Consider the following 23,533-nt stretch of genomic DNA (forward strand, 5'->3'; position numbering starts at 1 on the left):
AGGTTTACTAGTTTATGTGCATAGAGTTGTTTGTAGTTATCTCTGACGGTAGTTTGTATTTCTGTGGAATCAGTGGTGATATTCCCTTTATCGTTTTTTATTGTGTGTATTTTATTCTTCTCTCTTTTCTTTTTTATTAATCTGGCTAACAGTCTATTTTGTTGATCTTTACAAAAAACCAGCTCCTGGATTTATTGATTTTTTTGAAGGGTTTTTTGTGTCTCTTATCTCCTTCAGTTCTTCTCTAGTCTTAGTTATTTCCTGTCTTCCAACAGCTTTTGAATTTGTTTGATCTTGCTACTCTAGCTCTTTTAATTGTGACAATAGGGTGTCGATTTCAGATCTTTCCTCGATTCTCATGTGGGTATTTATTGCTATAAATTTCCCTCTAGACACTGCTTTAAATGCATCCCATAGATTCTGGTATGTTGTACCTTCATTCTCATTGGTTTTGAAGAACATCTTTATTTCTGCCTTCATTTCATTATTTATCCAGTAGTCATTCAGGAGCAGGTTGTTCAGCTTGCATGTAGCTGTGCAGTTTTGAGTGAGTTTCTTAGTCCTTAGTTCTAATTTGATTGCACAGTGGTCTGAGAGACTGGCTGTTATGATTTCTGTTCTTTCGCATTTGCTGAGGAGTGATTTACTTCCAATTATGTGGTCAATTTTAGAATAAGTGCAATGTGGTGCTGAGAAGAATATATATTCTGTGGATTTGGGGTGGAGAGTTTTATAGATGTCTATTAGGTCCACTTGGTCCAGATTTGAGTTCAAGTCCTGGATATCCTTGTTAATTTTCTGTCTCATTGATCTGTCTAACATTGACAGTGGAGCATTAAAGTCTCCCATTATTATTGTGTGGGCGTCGAAGTCTCTTTGTAGGTTAAGAACTTGCTTTATGTATCTGGGTGCTCCTGTATTGGGTGCATATATATTTAGCATAGTTAGCTCTTCTTGTTGCATTGATCCTTTTACCATTATGTATTGCCCTTCTTTGTCTTTTTTGATCCTTGTTGGTTTAAAGTCCATTTTATCAGAGACTAGGACTGCAACTCCTGCTTTTCTTTGCTCTCTGTTTGCTTGGCAAATCTTCCTCCATCCCTTTATTTTGAGTCTACATGTGTCTTTACATGTGAGACGGGTCTTCCGAATACAACACACCAATCAAATTTGACTTTTTATCCAATTTGCCAGTCTGTGTCTTTTTATTGTGGCATTAAGCTCATTTACATTTAAGGTTAGTATTATTCTGTGTGAATTTTATCCTGCCATTTTGATATTAGCTAGTTGTTTTGCCCATTAATTGATGCAGTTTCTTCACTGTGTTGATGGTCTTTACCATTTGGTACGTTTTTGCAGTGGCTGGTACTGGTTGTTACTTTCCTTGTTTAGTGCTTCCTTCAGGAGTTCTTGTAAGGCAGGCCTGGTAGTGATGAAATATCTCAGCCAACTGCTTGTCCATAAAGGATTTTATTTCTCCTTCACTTATGAAACTTAGTTTGGCTGGATATGAAATTCTGGGTTGAAAGCTCTTTTCTTTAAGAAAGTTGAATATTGACCCCCACTCTCTTCTGGCCTATAGGGTTTCTGCTCAGAGATCCGCTGTGAGTCTATATGGAACATGTGTCCCAGTCTTCATCATCTTTGGAATCTTCTGAGTCCTCATCTTCATCATCTATCTTTGTGAGAAACTTGTGACTCTCCCCAGAAGAAAGACCTGATTTAGTCTTAAGAAAGTTGCAGCATTGACTCCGTCCTTACCCTCATCCTCATCTGAAGAAACTTCTGAGTCCTCCTCATTCTTCTCAGCCTCTTCATCCCCAGACTACTCAGAGTTCTGCTTATAGCTTGTGATATGGGACTTGAAATCATGGTTGTATTTTCAGATCTTCTGGCGCAAGGTGCTCAGAGCCTTGCATTGTTCTTGTTCATCGTCCCTTCTTTATCTTCCCAAAGCTCATTAAGACAGTCCTCGAAGTCAGCCAGGATACGGATACAGAACCGGGGCACACCTTTGCCCACAATGCTCTTGGCCTTCTCATATGATTTTCCCAAAAGCTCAACCTCTTCCAGGCACTTGGTGACATCACGAATCTTCATGGCATTACGGATAATCTGGATAAGGTTGGTAAACTACTCAAACCTCTTGTCCTTGGCACTTCAGACAACTCTCTTGGTATCTTCTTCATCCTCACTCAGCAACAATGGCTGTTTGCTGTACTTGCTTCCCACAGGTTTGGTGATGAGCTCCACCCCAGACAAGGATGACTTGGCCTCGCTGTCCGAACCAGCAGTGAAAAACCATGACATGGCGATGGTGTGGAGGTGATATGGCCGGCTCAGCCAGACCAGCTGAGGTCTCGAGTCACGCCACAGAGCCAGGATAGTGGAAATGTCCACACACACTATTTCTTTATACAATTTTCCATATGCAAATCCAACTTGATACAAGATGTATTTTCTAATACTCTAATACTAAATATATATGTAGAACATATGTAGTATTACAAGTATTAAAAGTATGTATACAGTGTCTACCATATATAAATTATACAAATATAATTTATATTTCACATATAAATTATACATGTATAAAACATGCAATTTATACTTTTTCTTTAGTCTTGAGAAAATAACACACAAATTTACATAAACAAAGTGGGAACATCAAATCTCACCAGCAAATCTGGCACATGCTCAAAATCAGAAGCAAGATGGGTTAGGAGAAAATCTGAATAATTCATGGGAAAAGATATGAGATATCATGTAGGAAACATAAACTGGGGATTAATACATTTTGTGTGTAAATTGGCTTATCTGTTTTTCAAAGGAGAAGATATAAAATTTCCAGGTGATTAAGAATATTCACTTGTTTTAAAAAAAAACCCTGAAAATTACAGATACATATGAATAAGAGGACTATCTTAAAAAGAGAAATAAAGGACAGATGAATGGAAAATAGAACACAATAAATAAAAGACATATAAAAGTCATGGAGGAACAAGATGAATTCAGTGCAGAGAAAAAAAGTGAAGACAGAATGAACACAGATGATACAGTTGTTCACGTAAGCCACAAAGCAACAGTACATGCAATTCTAAAAGCTCTTTAAAAGATGCAGTATATGAAAAAATCATAATTATAACAAGGCTAATGAAGAAGTAATTAAGAGTTTGACATTGGTATTTTCATTGTTGATAAAATTCAAGGAAAAACAAAAGCACTGTGACACATTTTTCAAAAGGAGTAATATTTAATTATTAAGTTTGGCAAAAGTAGCACCTATGATGCTTCTGCTATTCTTATCAGAAAAGAGGGCCTCTTGTAGAATAATTTTCTAGGAAGACAAAACAGGCTACCAGCTTACCTATCAAATTTTACATTCACTAACTCAAAATAGTATGGAAACTGAATAAATTCTTTACTTACTGGTTTTGCAAACTAATCAGTATTTTAGAATCATTTCACAGTAAATGTATATATTAATAAATCCTAATCCAGCTCTTACATTACATTACATATACACTAATTTTTTTTTAACAGAATCATACCAAAAATAATTTCTTTTCTCACAGAAGATATTAACATTCTATTCAAAAGCTGCATTAATTCCCAATGTTAACTATTATTGTCGAAGCCCTTAGAAAAATGCCAAAAAAAGACAAAAGGAAATGTATAACATAGGCTTTCATTTTAAATTATAACATTTACAAATACATGAAAATACTGAAAATACTCTGTAGTTTTATTATTCTCATATAATCAAATAAAGTACATGCTTATAGCACAAAAAATTTCTTACATATATAAATAATACATTAAATTGCACAGTTTTTGTCCTAGTATTTTAGACTTGTAAACTTTTCAATATTAGTGCCACCACAGAAGGGAGACAACCATAATACTATATAATAAGATAATTATTTAATCATATATTCTGTAAGATAGTTGATAAAATTATTACACATTGGACAATAAATTATTTATAGCTTTTTTTCCTCTCTCTCTAAAGATTATAAACAGTTATAAACTGAAAGCACGGCCCTTTCCACTAAAAATAACCTCCCCCAACCCCAGTGCACTCCAGCCTGGGCAATAGAGTGAGACTGCCTCTAAAGAATGAATGAATGAATGAATGAATACATACATAATCCAAGTGGAACTTTCTTCAATTATTTTGAAAATGTGATCAAATTATTCATTCTTTTCAGTATGGTTTTACCTTTGGGAAAGTGTGTGTGTGTGCGCGCGCGCGCATGTGTATGTTTATAAAAATAAGCTGCCTTAAAAGCACCAGTCTAAAAATGGGAGGAGAAAAAACCCTTAAGAGAATAAATGCTTACATTAATATATGTAGTACAAAACAATAATTCATTTAAAGCTGTTATGATTCCAGTGCTGTGAGGTGCAAACATATTATTTCAACATTCTTTTATAAAAGGCTTCTTATGGTCTTGTGACTTAAATGTACCCACAGAGCTAGCAAAGCACAAACTATTTTTTTTGTCATATTTTACTACCAGTATTTCTCATGCTTCTCAATCTACCAGGAAAAACCAACATGAAACCAAAATACAAAAGCCACTGATAGATGACCCTAGACATATGACAAAGAATAATCATAAAATAAACAAGTTCATAAGTATTCATTTATTGTCTTAAAATATCAGTAATACTGCATTTCTTTCCTGCCACACCGATTACTACAAAAGGAATATTGATTTGATACTTTACTTTTAGAAACAGAGTACTGCTCTGTCACCAGGGTTGCAATGCAGTGTCGTGATCATAGCTCACTGCAGCCTTGAACTCTGGGGCTTAACTCATCCTCCCACTTCAGCCTCTTAAGTAGCTAGGACTATAGGTGCCTGCCACCAGGTCTAACTAATTTTTTTTTTTAACTTTTTGTAGAGACAAGGTCTTGCTATGTTGCCCACGCCAATCTCAATCTCCTGGCCTCAAGCAATCCTCCTGCCTCTGGCCTCTCAAAGCACTGGGATTACAGGCATGTGCCATTGCACCTGGCCAATACTTGATATTTTAATACATTTTAGCCTAAAAAAAAGTAAAATGTCCATTAAAAAGATAAAATTTTATATAGATGAAATATCATCTGTAGAAAATACCTGAAAAATATTAAGAATACTATCCAAGTATACTCAAAATCTGTCACTGAGACACAATCAGGGAAGTGTAGAGTTTGTCAGTTAGAGAAATAATAACTATGGTTACAAAGCGACAAAAGCGCAAGGGCGCCAAGATATATTTCTGTTCCCATTACTCCCACCCATCTTAATCACCCCCGAGACCAAATGAACAATTAAAACTGTACTGGGAAGAACTTTAATTATATTAGACTGTTCTAAATTGATATCACATCATTTAATATTGTTGTGCTTGTGTAATAAAGATAAATTTGACTACAATAATATATCATTGAATAGAACATAAATATTTGGGGACGGGAAAGGTAGTACTTTGTCAAAATCTTAAATTTTTTACTCTCACTAGTGAGGAAGAATTATGCCTATAATAATTTCTTGAATGTCCAAAATTGTACACCTGGCAAAAACAACCCTGAGAATCAAATTCACTGATGGGACAGCATCAATTCATGGAAACAAAACCAGAAATTTTCACTCAGTTTACATTAAAACAAGTTAGCTTAGAAGTTAGAATTTACAGCTAACTTAATGCCACTGTTGTTTAAAACGCATGATTTTGATTTTGTATATTAATATGTGTTAAGCATAACCTTTATGACTTAGGCATCTGTGTTCATGAAGGATATTGGTCTGTAGTCTCCTTACAATTTAGTTTCTAGTTTCGTTGAAAGGGCAATGCTTGCCTCATAAAGTGAGTTGCAAAGTGTGCCCTTCTCTTCTATTTTTAAGAAGAGTCTAAGTACAACTGGTATTATTTGGTAAAATTCATCAGTAAGCTTTCTGAGCCTGGTGTTTTCATTGTGGGAAACATTTTCATTACAACTTCGATCCTTTAATAATTACAGAGCTACTTAATTATTTCTTTCAGAGGAGGCTTTGGTACTTCCAAGAAATTTGTGACATTTCAAGGAAATTCTCCAATTTATCTAAATTGCTGGACTTACTGGCATTACATACATTTTCCTTATCAGCCCCTCTGTATTTCTATAGAAACTGGAATGATATCCACTTTTTCACCTCTACAACAGGTAATCTGTGTCTTTTTGTCTTTTTTTACACCACTCGGACTATATGTTTATCAATTTTATTGATCTTCACAAAAATCCAGCTTTTAATTTTATCAGTTTTCTGTTTTTCTGTAATCTATTTCACTGATTTCAGCTCTTTATTATTTCAGTTTTTCAGCTTACTATAGATTTAATCTGCTCTTTTTTTTTTTTTTTTTTTTCTTATTTCTTGTGGTGAAAGCTGAGGCCACTTGCTTGGAACCTTTCTTGTTTTCCTAATACAAAGCATTTAATGCTATAATGGATCATTTAGCTGCATCCCACAGAACTTGATATATCTTTTTTTTCAGTTCAAAAATCCTTTGTTTAAATAAAGCAAGAAGGTAAACTAGTCCCTGTGACTCCATAATGGCTCAAGCCAAGGTCACTATTTAAAATTATAATAAGCAAAACCAAACAAGAGAATTTTTAAAATTCTGCTTTCATCTATAGATCACAACTACAGATCACAACTACAGAGAAATGATAGGAACTCTTTATTCAAAATATGCTTGTTTGTTTTAATTTGAAGATCCTGACTAGTGAGCAGCAAAAAGCATACAGTCATAAAAACAAAGGGAATTCCCTTTCAGTAATGTCTAGAAAGATAATATACAAACACATGCAAAGTATTCAATGTTGCTATAATTACTCAATGTGCTCTGATGTTTGAGTAACTGAACACATGAATATGATTAAGATTATGATGTATTTTATCTTAATCACTTACACATTTCCTAGATATAGCTCTATTCACTGAATTGGAAACCACCAACACTCCTGGTACTTAAATTATGGCCACCAGACACTGCACTGAAAGAACTCATAGTTCCATAGAAGAGTACCTTATTCTAAATTTGGTTCAGAAATACACAAGATTAGTAGGGAGGAGGTGCACTGACCAAAGATAGGATAATGTGAAAAGCAACAACAATAACTTCGACGGAATTAAGTACATCAAATACGTTTAAGTTGTTGAGCACACAGTGAAAATAAAAGTAAGAATGGAAGCTATTAGAGAACAACCCCTTAAAATGAATACTAAAATAAGGGGAAAGAATCACATATTTATCCTGCCTATTGTATAAACAAATAGCAGATATGAACTGTCCTATTGTATAAACAAATAGCAGATAAGAGGAAGTTTCTCTTTACTGACCTGACCTACATAATAAGCACAGAAGGAAAGACAAGAGTTAGAATGTCTCCTATTTTGCAACTACTATATAGTAACAGATCTCGGCCTTAACCACCACTGGCTTCCAATATCTGAAACAGACATTAAATTCCACCAGCTAAATGAGTATCAGTATCATCTATGAAGTAGTCTTGCTAAAAATGAAAAATAAACCTGCATTTGATCAAGCCTCAGTAAATTATCCGATTTATAGGAAATCTGAGGGCAAGAAAAACCAAATGTTAAAGACAATGGGGATGCAGCCAGAAAACGCCAGCATCCAGAAGATTCCATCTTCAACAAATAAATGCCAAAAAAGGAGAGGTAAGGTAAAGAAGGGAAGTAAGGAGCAAAAGGAGAGAAAAGACTTATCTATCAATCACAATTAATCCTTACTGGATCTTAAAGCAAACAGATATACACTATGGAATATTATGCAGTCATCAAAAACGATGAGTTTGAGTCCTTTGTAGGGACATGGATGAACCTGGAAACCATCATTCTCACCAAACTGACAGAAGAGCAGAAGATCAAACACCGCATGTTCTCACTCATAGGCGGGTGTTGAACAATGAGAACACATGGACACAGGGAGGAGAGCGCTACACACTGGGGTCAGTTAGGGGGAAATAGGGGAGGGACGGTGGGGAGGGGGGAGCTGGGGAGAGATAGCAAGGGGAGAAATGCCAGATGTAGGTGATGGGGAGGAAGGCAGCAAATCACACTGCCACATGTGTGCCTATGCAACAATTTTGCATGTTCTTCACATGTACCCCAAAACCTAAAATGCAATAAAATAAATAAATGGGAAAAAATAATAATAAATAAATAAATAAATAAATAATGTCTGTAGTATACTATCATTCGTACAAAAGAATAAACAGAATATATTTATGAATTTGCTTGTAAATGCACAGAATCCCTCTGGAAGAACATGAGAAAAACTAGTATCATGGTACCTGCAAGGAAACTAGATCACCAAATGGCAGGTAGGAAGAAGATTTTTGTATCTTTTGAATTGTGTGAATATATTCTCTATTGTAAAAAATAAACCGTGTTATTGCAATTACAAAGCTTGCCTAAACTAAAATTACCAATTAAATTTTTAGAGAAACTGCTTAATATTAGAGAAGTGACATAGCTTTTACTAGCATAAATATTACCTCATCATATGTGTATCTGTAGTCAGCCTTCTTTGATTTGAGGTCCCATAAAACTACTGTTCCAGATTCAAAGCCAATCAAAAGCTGTGATAAAAGAAAAAGCCACATTACCTAGGAATAATATCAATTATAAAACATTTACCTGCTGACAATGAAAGTAACTACTACCGTTCAAATGCTTTGAGTAGAAATGTACGATATAAACAAACGTCTGTATTGCTAATTAGTAATCACACAGATGACAAATGAGAACATTGCATGGCATATTTATATGTCTTTGATGATTAGGGACTCAAGATACAACTGACTTCTGAAAACAAAAACAGTACCATTTTGAAGTCTTAACTGTACATCTTCACTAATATAACAGATTTTAATAAATTGCTATGAAATATTAACATTTGTATGTATTTTATGTTTATAAACTTTTCAAATTTGACACACTATCAGGCAATCTCCTCTACTCCATCTATATATTGATAATTTCCAAATCATATTCAGCCTACATCCCTCTCATGAGATTCAGACACATAATTCCAGTGGCCACATCTCCATTAATCTACACAAGAGCCTCAAAGTAAATGTGCCCAAAATTGAATTAGCTATATTCTTCTCTACTCTGCTTCTCTGGATTTCCCTGTTGCAGTGTCTCTCACTACTCCTTACCACGTTTATTCAGTGGCACCGGCTAGAAACCTAGGGGTCATTATTAACTCTAGTCTCTCCCCCAATAGGTAAAATCACCATGTAAATTTAAATTACATTATATTATCTAATTTACTTCTCTCCACTTCTAGTGCCTCTTCCCTGGTTCAAGACACAAAGATTCCTTTTCCGGTCTCCCTGACTCCAGTCTTGCTCCTATTTTATCCCATTTCATATTGTAGCTACAGTAACAGTTCTAAAATACAAAATGAATGGGGAAATGTATGCTTCTATTTAAAACTTTTAAATGCCACACCATTATTTTTAGGATAAGTTGCAAACTCAGTAATATAACCTACAAGATCCATCATGGTTTGACCTCTGTTTACCTCTCCAGCTCCAACCCTTATCTCACCATGGCCACTCAGTACATTACAGTATATTCTTAAGTTCATGCTCTCTCTTATCTTTGAGGCTTTGTACATGCTGCCTCCCTACCTGAGCCACTCCATTTGAATGTCATCCTTTTTGTCTGACTAGTTCTACTCATCTCTCAGATGTCATTTTAGTGATCATTTCCTCTGGGAAGCCTTCCCCAACCTACCACATGTTAAGTCAATACCCTTCCTATGTGCTCCAATAACACTCTGTACTTTTTTTTTTTTTTAAATCTGAAGGATCACCACAAAATATAATAATGAACTTTTCCTTATTTGAATTATTGTGCAGTCTGTAAAACTGGCATATCTGGGCAAGGATTAGTTTTATCTTGTTTACCACAATACCTCTAACATAACACACAGGGCCAGATATGTTATAAATACTTAAGTGTTATGAATGCATCCATTTCAAAATGGAATGCATCTTCCTGCCTCACAAACTATGTACACTACCCATAGTACTTCTGCTGCCCCCAGCCCCTACCCTCAGTATTTTCCAAATCTCAGTTTGAGATTTTCTCTGCTTAAAACATCCTCCCCTTTCATTCAATAAGCAATCTTCTATTAATATTTTTAGTATAAATTCAGTGTTACTTCCTAGTTATGTCTATCTAGTTTCTCTAGACAAATTAAGATGTTCCCTTTCTTAAGCTAGAACCATGCATTTTCATATATACTTCCTAATACAATACGCACAATAAATATTTGTTTAATAATTACAGAAATGATTAGTTTATATCTGTTTGGGTAATCTGGGGATATGAACCAAATTTTGGCAGACCCAATAATTTTAATAAGACAAATTTAGAAGATATCAGAGTACAGGGGCAGCTGGAGGGGCTATTGAAACTAACAAAATAAGTTTTCCTACTTTAGTACAGAATAGTCAATTTTTCTAACCTTATCTCTTATTTCCTAGGCAATCTGAGATACATAGATCTTCTGGAAAAAAAATGATATTTGTTTCCTCTCTTTTCCCAGGCTTTTCAAGTATCTTGGACATGTGATATAGCATTGGAGAAAAGAGGAACTTCAGGAATAAGGAAAGAGAAGAAAAGAATAAAACTTAAGAGTTGATGTACACTGCAAATGGCACTGCTTAGGACCCAAGTAATCTAAATTCTAGTATTAAATCTGCCACTTAGCCATATAACTTTAAGGAAATAATTTTATCTATCCAGACCATAACAGCTTAAGAGAGTTAAACTTTAACCTCTCTAGCTAGATGTAGTATTCTAAGGATATTAGAAATATGTGACAACAGGTTAGTTTTATGACCGTAATCTTCTAGCTTTTCAACGCCTTTCTCTACAAAATCAAGAGAACAATAAATATTTTAAAATAGAAAACTAAAGATAGAGTACTTAATTAAACTTGGAAAATTCTTCAATGCTTATTCCTACTAGGGTCTTTTATAACCCACAGAGATGTTAGCTTACATACTAATGACAAATTGCCCTCTAAATTTTCCTTACAAAAAGCATTAGTGGGTACACGGAACATGAATACATCTCTCTACAACATATAAATGGTAAGAAAGTGTAGTGTAATAGAGAGTTCTCCTGGGCTGAAATTAAAGAAATCAGTCTTCAAATCCCAGATCCACCACAGCTCTGTATCTATAGAACACATAATGTCACTACATCTCGGCTTTATCATCTGTAAGGTAAGGGAAATTTGTAAATTAAAAATTGTTGAAAGGATCCAATAAGTTGTGTATATAATGTGACCAGTAAAGTGCCTGACACATAGAATTAAATAAATGGTAACTATTCCTATCATAAAGTAATTTGACACTAATGTCTAGCCATCCTTGGCCAAGACCGTCACTAAATGTGGCAGTATACACCTATAAGGTTAGCATTGAAGGAACTTGCCCTATCACCTTACATCATTTTTCAATGACAAAATGTCTAGATCTTTGCAAACAGGAAAAGAGTCTACAAGAAATCAAAGTTTATAAAATATAGTTCATTTTAGCATCCTAATATTTTTTAAATTATATATATATAACTTATTTACATCATCCTCCTTATGGAATGAATTATATATATAATTCATATAAATGTATATTGAGTAGTTGGTATTTTTATCATAAGTTAGATGCTATGGAAACTAGAAACCTGTATAAATATTACCTTTGTGCTCAAGGAGTCTTTCAGATTCAGGGGAGCTGAGATATGCACACATTTCTAATACAAAGCATTATGTGATAAATACCATAAAATTTCATAACTAAAGTACTAATAAATGTGAAAGAAAGAAAAAGCATTTTCTGTCTGGGTTATTATGGAAGACATCAAAAAAGAACAAAAGAAAAATATTTAATCTAGGCCTTAAAGGGTGGGTAGGATTTCAACAGAGAGGTAGGAGAGAATTCCATATAGAAGGACTCACATAAACAAAGGTATGAAAACATCAAAGAGCAGTTCATAACTGAAAATATAACTATTTGCTTCAGCACAGCATTCAGGTAAATATATCCTGAATAATAAGGAAATCTAGGACTATATTTTAAGAAAAGCTGATTTTATTTGTTAGATACTATAGACTCACTGAAAGCTTTGAAACAAAAGAACATTAAGATTAAAATGGCACTCTAGGCCAGACACAGTGGCTCGTGCTTGTAATCTCAGCAGTCTGGGAGGTCAAGGCAGGAGGATCACTTGAGCTCAGGTGTTCAAGACCGGATTGGGCAACATAGTGGGACTTTTAGGAAATTAAAAAAAAAAAAAAAAGGAAAGAAAGAAAAAAGGAAATAAAAGAAAAGAAGCACAGGAAGAATTAAAATAACTTGATGATCAATTCAAGGTGGAAAGGAAGTTTTCAATTCTCCTACCATGCCACCCATCCAAAGGCTTGGTTTTTAAATAAATATCTTGTATAAAAATTAAATAAAGATCTAGGTTACTTTATACTTGCTTTATGTAAAGTTTCTCTCCAAGCATACAATGCTATAATTATGACCTAACTCCAAATGGTCTAGTTATCTTTTTGTTTACTTAGTGGCAAACTAAGAGAACAGTGTTAAACGATATGTCAGCTCAACCTCTCCCACAATTGAGGAAATGAAAAACCTGGTTAAACTCCTCCATAAAATCCAGAGGTTTCACTTTACTGATTTCTGATAGCAATAAACTGCTTGGTATTTACTTAGCTTAACGTCATTAAATTATATAGGTAGAAAAATATCATTATTAAATAGAATTACCTGAAAGACTGGTTTGAAATAGAAAATATTCAGTCAAAAATATTTATTAGTTTTAAATGATTTAAATAACCTAATTTAACAATAGCTAGATACTGATTATATGAAACTGGTTTCAGAGTATTAAAAATTAAATAACACTTTAAAAACTCTACATTATTAACTGGAGCTATGTATGACAAAAAATTTTAGGGCAGATGAGCTATCAAAACAACTGTAACATAAGGCAATCTGTGTTAAGTGCTACAAAAACTGTATAATCAAAGTGTTCAAAAGAATCAAGACAACTGTAACATAAGGCATTCTGTGATAAGTGCCACAAAAATTGTATAACCAAAGTGCTCAAAAGAATCCAAAACAAAAGAAAACTTTATCAGGATTAACAGAAAATCAGGAAAAATAGTCCGAATGAGCCAATATAAATTAATGACCTGTAATTATATGTATTAAGTTTCACTTATGTTTTAGGGTATTTTCTTGTCCTTTAACATTATAAACGTTTCTTATTCTTTTATTTGTGCTTCATAATTAATAAGCATTAAGTGTATATGATACACAACCCTCAATGGCAATCTCAACTTGAAAGAATAAGTGTAATCCTGATATAGTATCTTTAATGAAAAATACAAAAATTCATGCATTTAAATACATAACTTTTTACAAAAAATTCTACCTTTCCCTCGTCCATTGGATTATCACTTATATGAACCACAGGTCCTGGGTGAGATTTAGATGACCTAAAAAAGAAAAAGTTAGTAAGACTTTGCCTTCAATTAAAAATTTTAATATGGCTACACATTTCTTTCCAAAAAAAGCAAGTGAACAGAAAATAAGTTATATTTATAAGGAAAGAAAGCATTTTAGCAAGTGATAAATAATAAATGTATAGTTCTTAATATGGATCAAAATAGGGAACAGGGAAAAAGTGATGACTCATATAAATAAAATTCACAATTAAGTATACTTTCTGCATAGGAAAGAATCTTTAGTCAAAGATTTGAGCATAGGAAATCTATTGTCAAGGCAGACTTCTCAAAGTTACTATTTTTGAATAACGCAGCACCTATCTTATTTTACTAAATTCTAGCCTCCTATTTAGGCATCCCATTTAGTTGCAATAGAAATAGAAAAAAAATTCTATTAAAAAAGCAACAAAGTAATGCCACCTATATCTGCTCAGAGAAAAAGAAATTCTACAGGTAAGAATACGGTTGAATTGGTGCTTATAGAATAAAAATAAGCATACTCCTAATTCAAAAACTCCAAAGTTTGACAGATCACTTCACTTTATGAGAGTCACCTGTGAAACTATACAGACACCTACACTAAGCCTACCCACTAGATGTCATGATCAATTCAAGGAGCAGACCATGAAAACCCTACCAAAGGACTGATATATGATAATAACATTCTTGCTACAGGAAGAAAAACCAGGATTAACACACTATTACAGCTATACTAACACATGACTTAAGAGATATGTCACGGAATTATCCTTTTCACAAAAAGATATAAATACTGTGGCATGCAACAATACAAGACTATTTGCTTAAAAACAAAAAGAAACATTAAAAAGGGTCTTGCCAATATCCTTAAACTTCGATTTTTATGTCCCCGCAATATATGAAAAAACTTCTAAAAAGAGATAAGATACAAAAAATTTAAGACAGGATGAAGAGTTAGCACTAAAGATCATTAGGGCCCTATAGGTCAACCCAGTTTTTGTTGCTAATATTAGTAAATGAAAACAATCATGAACTTATCAAAATTAAGTAAAATCAAATAAAATTAATTTGATAATATATTAACTTTAGCACACATTGTATCTGATGATTATTAAAACATATCAAGTAGTAGTTTAAATCCAGTGTTCTCCAAATACCGGTGGGAACCCATTTTTGGGTCATGGCCATCATTTGAAAGAAAAATAATTAGAAGATAAAAGAACAGAAAAAATTGAGTGGTTTTCATTAGTAGGAATGACTGTTTCATTAAACTTGTGTTACAGTTACACACATGTAAATATATGCATGCTGTGCACATATGTCTATATACATGTATATAAAGTATTTAAACGTACAAATTGCCACATCAACAGAATACTCACAAAAAAACTAATAAATCTGTACTTAACATTAAGAACATCTGTCACATATTTAATTCCATGCAGATTTACTGATTGGCTATGATCTAATGGTATTATCATACATAGAAGTGATGCTTTCAAATATGAAATACTTGTTCAAACTCACAGTTCAATGGCTTTATTCCACATAATGACGTAGCCTGAGAGTGTGAAGGACTCCACATTGACAATATGTATATTACCTCGTTCAGTTCCCACATAGAGCCACTTACTCTGGAAAGGCAGATGGCAAAATGTAACCCTGCAAGAGAAAAATATATTCAAAAAAGAAATTTGAAAAATGGTAAATTTTACTGATTACATTAGAGGGTTGATTATGATAGATAATTCAGCAACAGCAAAACATATATAACCATCAGATTTATCTATTCATTGTGATTAATTATGCTAATTCAGTTTTATATCAAACATAAGACCTCACAGTAAATAGATAGCATGGCATGATAGAACATGAGTTTTGAAGCTAGAATATGTTTCAAATCTGGCTGTCATCCACTAACTGTGTATCCCTGGGCATATCACAAATTTAACTTTAGGCCATATCTATGATTTCAATAACCACATGACCCCAGAGTACTACACTGTGTTTCTCAGGAGTTACTAAGCTACTAGCCACACTAATCTATCTCAGTACCCGTGCTTACTACTCCTTCTAGCCAAATTGCACCTTGGCTGATAGTTTTCTTCTTTTCAAGATTCAATTCAAATACCACTCGCATTCAAACTGATGAGATACTTTTCTATCAGGCCTGCCTTATATGATAGTAAAGGTCCATCTTTCTCACTAACTTGCAAGCCTCTTGAAGGACAGAGATTCCCTGTACTCAGCCTTAGACAATGTTTCTGAAATATATTTGAACTATTTCTTCCTATGTCCTGATGATACGGCAGGCCTTCATTAACAAATTATAATAATTTGCATGCGTGTGCTAAAATGCATCATTCTGACAACTGCAGACAGTTATATATTGGCTAATTTAATTTCAAGGTAAAGATGAATATTATCTTGTCCTTTTTTTTTCCTCTTGTCCTTTTTGTAGCACTTATTTTTAGTTAAAAAAGGTATCTTGTGAATATCTATAATACTTTTTTTTCCTTACAGACCCCTCCCATTTTGTCTCTCAGAATAGACTTTACAATTTAAAGGAATAGCACTTAAAACAACACAAAATGATAATAATCATTGCCAGACTGTCAACACTAACACTAGGCACTCAGCAAAGCATACAGAATATTTTCTATTTCCATTAACATACACTTTCATTACACAGAATTTTCAAGACAAAAACACTCATCAAATAAATATACATGCAACTCATCTTCATTCTTTCTTAGAGGTAATGTCCAGTTAGATAATGACTTAAGCTTCATCTATTTGTAATTTCTGCTGAGTGTTTTATATGACAACGTTCACTTTCTAAAGAATTTATGTAAATTTAACAAAGTATAGACTTGTCTACTGAATAAACAAAATCATTTGGTAGTACTCTGTTACTTCAAAGGCTCACTTTCTCAATATTAGCTACCATCCTAAGATTTCTTTCCCCCTCAGTCAGCTATAAAATTAACTTACATTACTGAGATATTTTAAGCATCTTAATGTTTTCCAGAAGTGAGAACAAAATCCAAAGATACTCAAGTCCTTCATGTAAAATGGTATAATACTTGCATATAATCTAAACAAATCTTCCCATACACTTTAATTCATCTCTAGATTATTCATAATGCCAAGACAATGTGAATGCAATGCAAATATACTATGTTTTCTTATTTGTATTTTTGTCCCAAATATTTTCAAGCCATAGTTGGTTGAGTCCAGGGATGTACAACCTACAGATCTGAAAGGCTGACTGTATAGAAATTCTCATTCAAACTGAGAGAAAGTGGAAGGTAAAAAGTTTATTCATCCACAACGGTACTGAAATTAGTATTGGCAATCGTGTATTTTTCTTAGTTAGATTTCAAGGCCTGGGAATAATTCTCTGCGGGTCTAAGCTCTACTCTCTTAATCACTGCTCCTTTCTCATGCAAGTTACCACTTATTTGCAGCTGAGTTCTTTTAACAGCCTGCTTCTGGCTACAGCCTCCTTCTATTTTGTCCCTTTCAGTCCAAGCTGGCAATGTTTCTATTGATGTAATTTTCTCAAGACACTTCCAGGTCTTAAATAAATTTTATTGGGCTTTACTCCATTAGACAAAAGTCACACTCACAAACCTTTTTTCAGATAACCCTTACTCTATCTTCGCTCTTGCTGAAATGCCTGTGAGATGATACTTTCAAACCTTCTAGATTCTCTGGTTTATTGAAAAGAGATCATTTATCTTGAAAAGATCTGTGAGGTACACCCTTAATCTCTTAACGAGCTCTTTGTGTGACTGAACTCTCCAACCTTTTGATCTTTAAGGGGTTTTTAGTAAAAATCATACAGCCACACTCTCACATTTTCCACTATGCCACACTTTTGGAAACAATCTCTCTTTTGCCAGCCGCATCACAGTAGGAATTTCCCAAATTGTCAAGTCCTGGTTCCTTTAATAATTCTTCACTCAATTTACCTCTCTCCTCTTGTATTTTACTATAAAGTGGCAAGAAAAAGAATGAGCTTGCACTCTCAACACTTTTCTTGGAAATCTCTTCAGCTAACTATACAAGTTAATCACTTACCCATTATGTTAGGGACAATTCTGTTAAGCATTCTGTTCTTCCACTATACAACAAGGAACCACTTTCTCCAGCCTCTCCCTAGCAAGAGACTCAAGTACTGAGTCCTACAAACAGCTTGTGCTGGGCAATCTATGCTTTTCTATCATGCTCCTCAAAATTCTAGCCTGTAATCACTGTCAAGTTCCAAAGTGACTTTCATATTTTTAGATATTTGTTACAGTGAAACTGGAATGGTATTCCACTTCCAGGTACCAAACTAATACCAGGTATTAGTTTTTTACTGATTTGTAACAAAGTATCACAAATTTAATGACTTAAAAGAATACTCATTTATTATTTCTGTAGGTTAGAGGACCAGGCACTTAATAGGTTCTCTGCTCAGCAACTTACAAGGCTAAAATTCACATTTCAATCATGCTGCCTTCCTGCATCCCTTTCTGGAAGTGCTGGGAAAGAATCTGCTCCCAAGCTCATTCAGGTTGCTGGTTGAATTCAGCATCTGTGGCTATAGGACTGAATCTCTGTCTCTCTGCTGCCTCTCAGGGGGTATACTCGTAAAGGCCACTGGTACTCCTAGAGACTACCGGCCCCCTCCATTTTCAACCCAGCAAGAAAGAATCTCCTGTCCACTGGATCCTTCTCATACTGTGGGCCTTTTGACAGGAAAAATCCAGTCTCTTTTAAATGCTCGCCTGATTTTTAGGCCTACTGAGGATCATCTTCATATTTGAAGGTCAACTAATTTGGGAACTGAAATATATCTGCAAAATGTCTTCACCAATTACAAGTGTTTAATTAATGAGGAGTAGGTATGTGTACATCAAGGGGTAGGTACCTTGGAGCCAATCTTAGAATGCTGCCTACCATAGGTATATGTTTAGGAGTAAAATTGTTGGGTCATGGAGGATGTGAATACTGCCCAAGAAACTTTCCGAAATGACTGCAACACTTAAAACTCACATCAGTAAGTTATGAGAAGCTCCAGTTGCATCATAATCTAGCTAACATTTTGCCATTCTGATAAGTAGTTGTTTTAGTTTGCATTTTTCTGATGACTGATTTTTGTCTTCTTTAAAAAAAGACTCTATTATTTTACGTTTTCATATAAACCGCTAAAATGACATTCGCTCATATTATAATACAAATTTGTACCTCTGCTTTAATGTAAGCTATTCGTGCATTAATAAATAGCTCATCCTGTTCACTAGCAGAGCTAAGTACTCTTATATTCGCCTTTGGTTATATACTGCCTCCTTCCATGTAATCTTTTAATGTCTTTTTATGTAATCTTTTTATACCTGTAGCACACTGTAAGGTCCTTTTGGAACTAGAACAGTCTCTTTAAATATGTCTCTCCTTTTCCTTGACAGAAGAAATTCCTAGCCAGGTAGTTTTAAAAGAGGATTTCACTGAGTACCAGCCCCCTAAAAGTCTGTGTAAGTCTAACAAAGATTTTAAATTAACTAATTGCACATGTTAAACAAGGATAAAATTAATCACAATAGTAAAACAAATTAAAAGATGCAGAATTGTAGAAGAAATTCTGACAAGGAAAAGGGGAGAAGTATTCAAAGAGACTCCTTATGGATAATTTTATTTTAGGAAGTGATCCAATACTTCCTAAGCATCTTTCCTTTAACAGTTTCAAGGTTATCAAATCATAACTGACTTTCCGCTGAATATTAAGATAATGTTTCTTTAAAATTTTGCTTGAAAACGTGATACTCTATACCCTGTGTTTCTAAGATGTCTCATCATTTCCATATCACCAACCAATTCTCTTTGTAGATCATAATTAGGTCCAGAATAGTAGATCCCCCATCTTCCCAACAGGACTGGACACCATTCATGCCTCTGTTCTAGTCCTTAATTTCACCCCGTCAAATCACTCTGATTTCTAATGCCTGTACATTATTCATTAAGCTGCTTTCAAAGAAAAGTATTTTGATAATATTATGCGATTACCAGAGAAACTTAATTCTGGGTCTTTGTTTCACCATTGTGATTAATTTTTTCCTTGTGTAACATGTGCAATTAGTTAATTCGAAATCTTTGTAAGACCTGTATAGATATTCTGGGGGTTGGTACTCAGCCAAACAGTCTTTTACAACTATCTAAGGTTATGCCCTATTTATGCGGCTACTGAGTAAACTGCAAGCTTTATAAATATGCAAAGCACAATACCGTAATAAAATAATAAAATAAGAGTATAATGTGATAAATTAGTTTTGGTTCTATATAAATTTATTTATGAGACTGGGAAAATTTGATGCTAGGGTGGCAATTTATTGCTACAGTACATTAAAGGCACCAAATCTCCCCTTGCTGTACTGGCATCTGAACAGATTAACTTCATTTGTCATACAGTTATTTTTTCCTTGAGAGGACTTTAAACAGGAATGTTTCATTGATATTTAGGTTACAGAAATCTTGATTATTAATGTGTTTCATTTAATAATTTTCCTTCCTTTTCATTACTTTAGAATGAAAGTATACTTATTTTATTCACTAAACAATAGACACATCTATCATTAAATATAAAAGTCATACAGAAACTGTAAATCAGAATATTGGAATAAAGAAAAACCATATGACTTTAGAAATATATTAAACTTTATTATCAAGGCTCAGCTTTTCAGGTGTTTAACATACTTACAGGGGAAAATATTCTATAAAATTTCATTAAGGCAAATTTTCTTAATCCCTGAGAATAAATAACTATTTATGTGAAAAGTTTTTACAAATAATAAAGCATTATATAAATCAAGAGGTATAAATACTAGACAATAATATTACATCCTACATAGAAAGTCCACAATAATTTAGTCTTCAATCTTAAAAGGCTTCACATATTGTTAGTTATAAACTTATGCAAAACCTTAACATGGTTGAGAATACTGGTCATACTAACTCATGGTGATAAAAAAAAAAAAAAAATACTAGAAAATAGTTGTAGCTGTTTATCAACCCATGACTTGCTCCTATTTAAACTTCTTTAAAGGAAAAAAAAAAACAAGGTATAAGCTAAATTGAATATATTCTGATACTGCAACTTACCTATTTTACTTATTAAATTCTCAGTCTATCGAAGCAAAGAACCTCTCCTTTACATGTATAAACCCAATGGCACATGATAACGAGGCTCACCAGTATCAAGGAAGAGGAACAAAGGTGATACATGTTTCCTAGAGCTGACAAAACAAACTACCACAGCATGGGTGGCTTAAAACAACAGAAATTTACTCTCTCACAGTTCTGGAGGCTGAGAGTCTGAAATTAAGGGGTCAGCAGGGTGCTGCCCTCTCTGAGGGTTACAGGGGAAAATCTGTTACATGCCTCTCCCCTAGTTGCTGCTATTGCCAGCTATCCTTTGCATTCCTTGGCTCATAGCTGCATCATTCAGTTTCTACCTCCATCATCACGTAGTATTCTCTGAGTTACTGTGTCTATGTCTCTTCACCTCTTCTTATATGGACACTAGTCAGATTAGTCTCCACCTTAACAATCTCATATAAACTTGACTACATCTGCAAAAACCCTGTTTCTAACTAAGGTTACATTCATAGGCACCAGGGGTTAGAACTTCAAGATTATCTTTTTGGGGAAAATAATTCAATCTGATGGGTAAGTAAAGTCCATAACCCCAGCATTCTCCTATGACATACTGCAGCTACCAATTCCTTTCAGGCCACGGAAGATTGAGATGCTGTAGCTACTACTATTGTCAAAGTAGTCCCTGTGATAAAAATTATATGGCAGACAAATTCCTGAGTTGAGCCGGGCAATTGGCACAATAAGCTACATGCTAATTAAGGGTGATATTTAAAATTGTATGGTTTTTCCCCAACTTTCAAAGTATATTTACTTTTTCTTTTGTTTGCTGATTTTAAAAAATTCTATCTTGTTGGTTTTAACCTACTTTTTTTTATAGCTGAATTGTGTGCTGCCCTCCTCAATTATATGGTGAAGTCCTAACCTTCAGTAAGGAAGAATGTGACAGTATTTGAAGATAGTGCGTATAAAGAGGTAATTAAGGTAAAATAAAGTCCTATGGTAGTCCCCAATTCAATACAATTGGTGTCTTTATCAAAGGAGATTAGGATACAGCACACACACCGAGATCACATGAAGAGGCAGGGAGAAGAAAGCCATCTATCTACAAGATGAGAGGCCCTCAGAAGAAATCAACCTGCTGACACCTTGATCTCAGACTTCTAGACTCCTGAATTGTGAGGAAGTAAATTTCTGTTGTTTAAACCACCCAGTCTGTGAAATTTGTGGGCTGCTAACCAAGAAGAACATTCATAAGTTTGTATTATCTCTAAAATCAAAATTATTCTACGGAAATTGAAATACCTACTTGTTAAACAAATATCATTCTACTGAACATCTGGGAAGCTGAACTTGTTTTAGCTTTGACTAATATCCTAATGACAAGGCCAAAGTCCGTGTTGTTTACTAATACAGGCTCAGCAGCCAGCACCAAGCTGTATATAATAGTTGCTGTATAATAGTTGTTGTACAATTATGTACAGATCAAATAAGGAGAAGTGGGTGGGTAAAGCTGCTTTAAGATGTAAGAGAAATGAAATAGCAAAGATTACCTGAATCTTAGAAAAAAATTTTTTGCAAATCAGAAAACTAACAGACAAAGCAGTAATTTGCTCAAGTTCACAGAGTTAGACCAAGACTTGAGACTCCAATTCCTGTATTTTTTCTTAAACATCATAAAAGTGAAATCACATCAAGATACATCCATATCGTAGGGTTGCACAACAACGTGAATGTCCTTAACATTGCTGAACTGTATACAGTAAGCACTCTGTATCCCTGGGTTCTGCATCATGGATTCTACCAACTGCAGACTGAAAACATTTGGAGAAAAAAAAAAAAAAACATGGATGGTGTGTCTGTACTAACTATGTGCAGATTTATTCTTGTCATTATTCCCTAACAATCCAGTATAACAACTATTTACAAAGCATTTAAACCATATATAAGTATTATAAATAATCTAGAGTTATTTAAAACACACAGGAGGATGTGCCTAGGTTATATGCAAATACTACAATCTTTCATATGAAGAACTTGAACATCCACGGAATTTGCTATTCACAGCAGGGAGGGTCCCAGAACCAATCCCCCACTGATACCAAAGGATGATTTTACTCAAAAATGTTTAAGGTTGTAAGTTTACGTGTATTTTACCACAATTTAAAAAAATAGAAAAAAAGTCCACATTATGAAAAAGTGCAATTTAAATCATTACATACAATTTATATTATATAATTTTCTACTAAAATAATAAAATCTAACTACTTATAATAAAAATAAGACAATGGTAAAGCACTTAACAATTGTTCACCAAATCTAGTAAAACAGGTTTTATGAGCTTTTCATATTTTTCCTACTTCTGCTAATTTTCTAAATAAAAATACACAGACCTTACATATACAAATATTAGCTATTCACTTTAAATAGCATAAAAGTGAAACATAATAACTGACCTGTTAAATTACCTCAAATCAATTGACAATGAAGAGAAACTAATCAGGCTATTGTTCCTATATTTGAATGTTGACAATAAAAATACAGTGTGGCAGTCATTACAACTATTTACAAATATTCCAGTTTCCTTTTTTCCCCCAGTTATACTACTGAAATTAGGGATGGCCATGTGACCTGCTCTGGCTCTTGAAATGAGAGTGGAAGAGACCTGTATGACCTCCAGGGAGAAGCGTTAAGAGCTAACATGTGTGTCACCGTTCTCTTCAACCTCTTCCACAGTGACTGGAAATATTTTAAAGACTGGCTATTCCTTAGCCAGGATTCTGAGGTAAAGATGACAATGAGAAGAAACCGTGTTCCCAGTATACCC

The 23,533-nt window shown here is 34.0% G+C and overlaps 1 protein-coding gene and 1 pseudogene across 9 annotated transcripts in view; both read right to left on the reverse strand.

The window, feature by feature from the left end:
- Nucleotides 1-23,533, reverse strand: part of STXBP5 (syntaxin binding protein 5) — a 181,028-nt gene that overhangs the window by 111,146 nt on the left and 46,349 nt on the right. For all 9 annotated transcript variants that reach the window (XR_004267725.1, XR_004267723.1, XR_004267722.1 and 6 more), the window contains exons 5-7: nucleotides 15,097-15,231; nucleotides 13,518-13,581; nucleotides 8,552-8,635 (exon numbers count right to left, since the gene is read on the reverse strand). Coding sequence is in view for 5 of the 9 variants with exons in the window: in XM_032274510.1 (XP_032130401.1) it covers nucleotides 8,552-8,635; nucleotides 13,518-13,581; nucleotides 15,097-15,231 (283 nt within the window). In the remaining 4 variants the exon portion in view is untranslated. The remainder of the gene's footprint in view (nucleotides 1-8,551; nucleotides 8,636-13,517; nucleotides 13,582-15,096; nucleotides 15,232-23,533) is intronic.
- On the reverse strand, nucleotides 1,509-4,872 carry LOC116549158 (annotated as a pseudogene).

This window comes from Sapajus apella, unplaced genomic scaffold (assembly GCF_009761245.1).
Source record: "Sapajus apella isolate SASKATOON/1434 unplaced genomic scaffold, GSC_monkey_1.0 scaffold6, whole genome shotgun sequence".
NCBI lineage: Eukaryota > Metazoa > Chordata > Mammalia > Primates > Cebidae > Sapajus > Sapajus apella.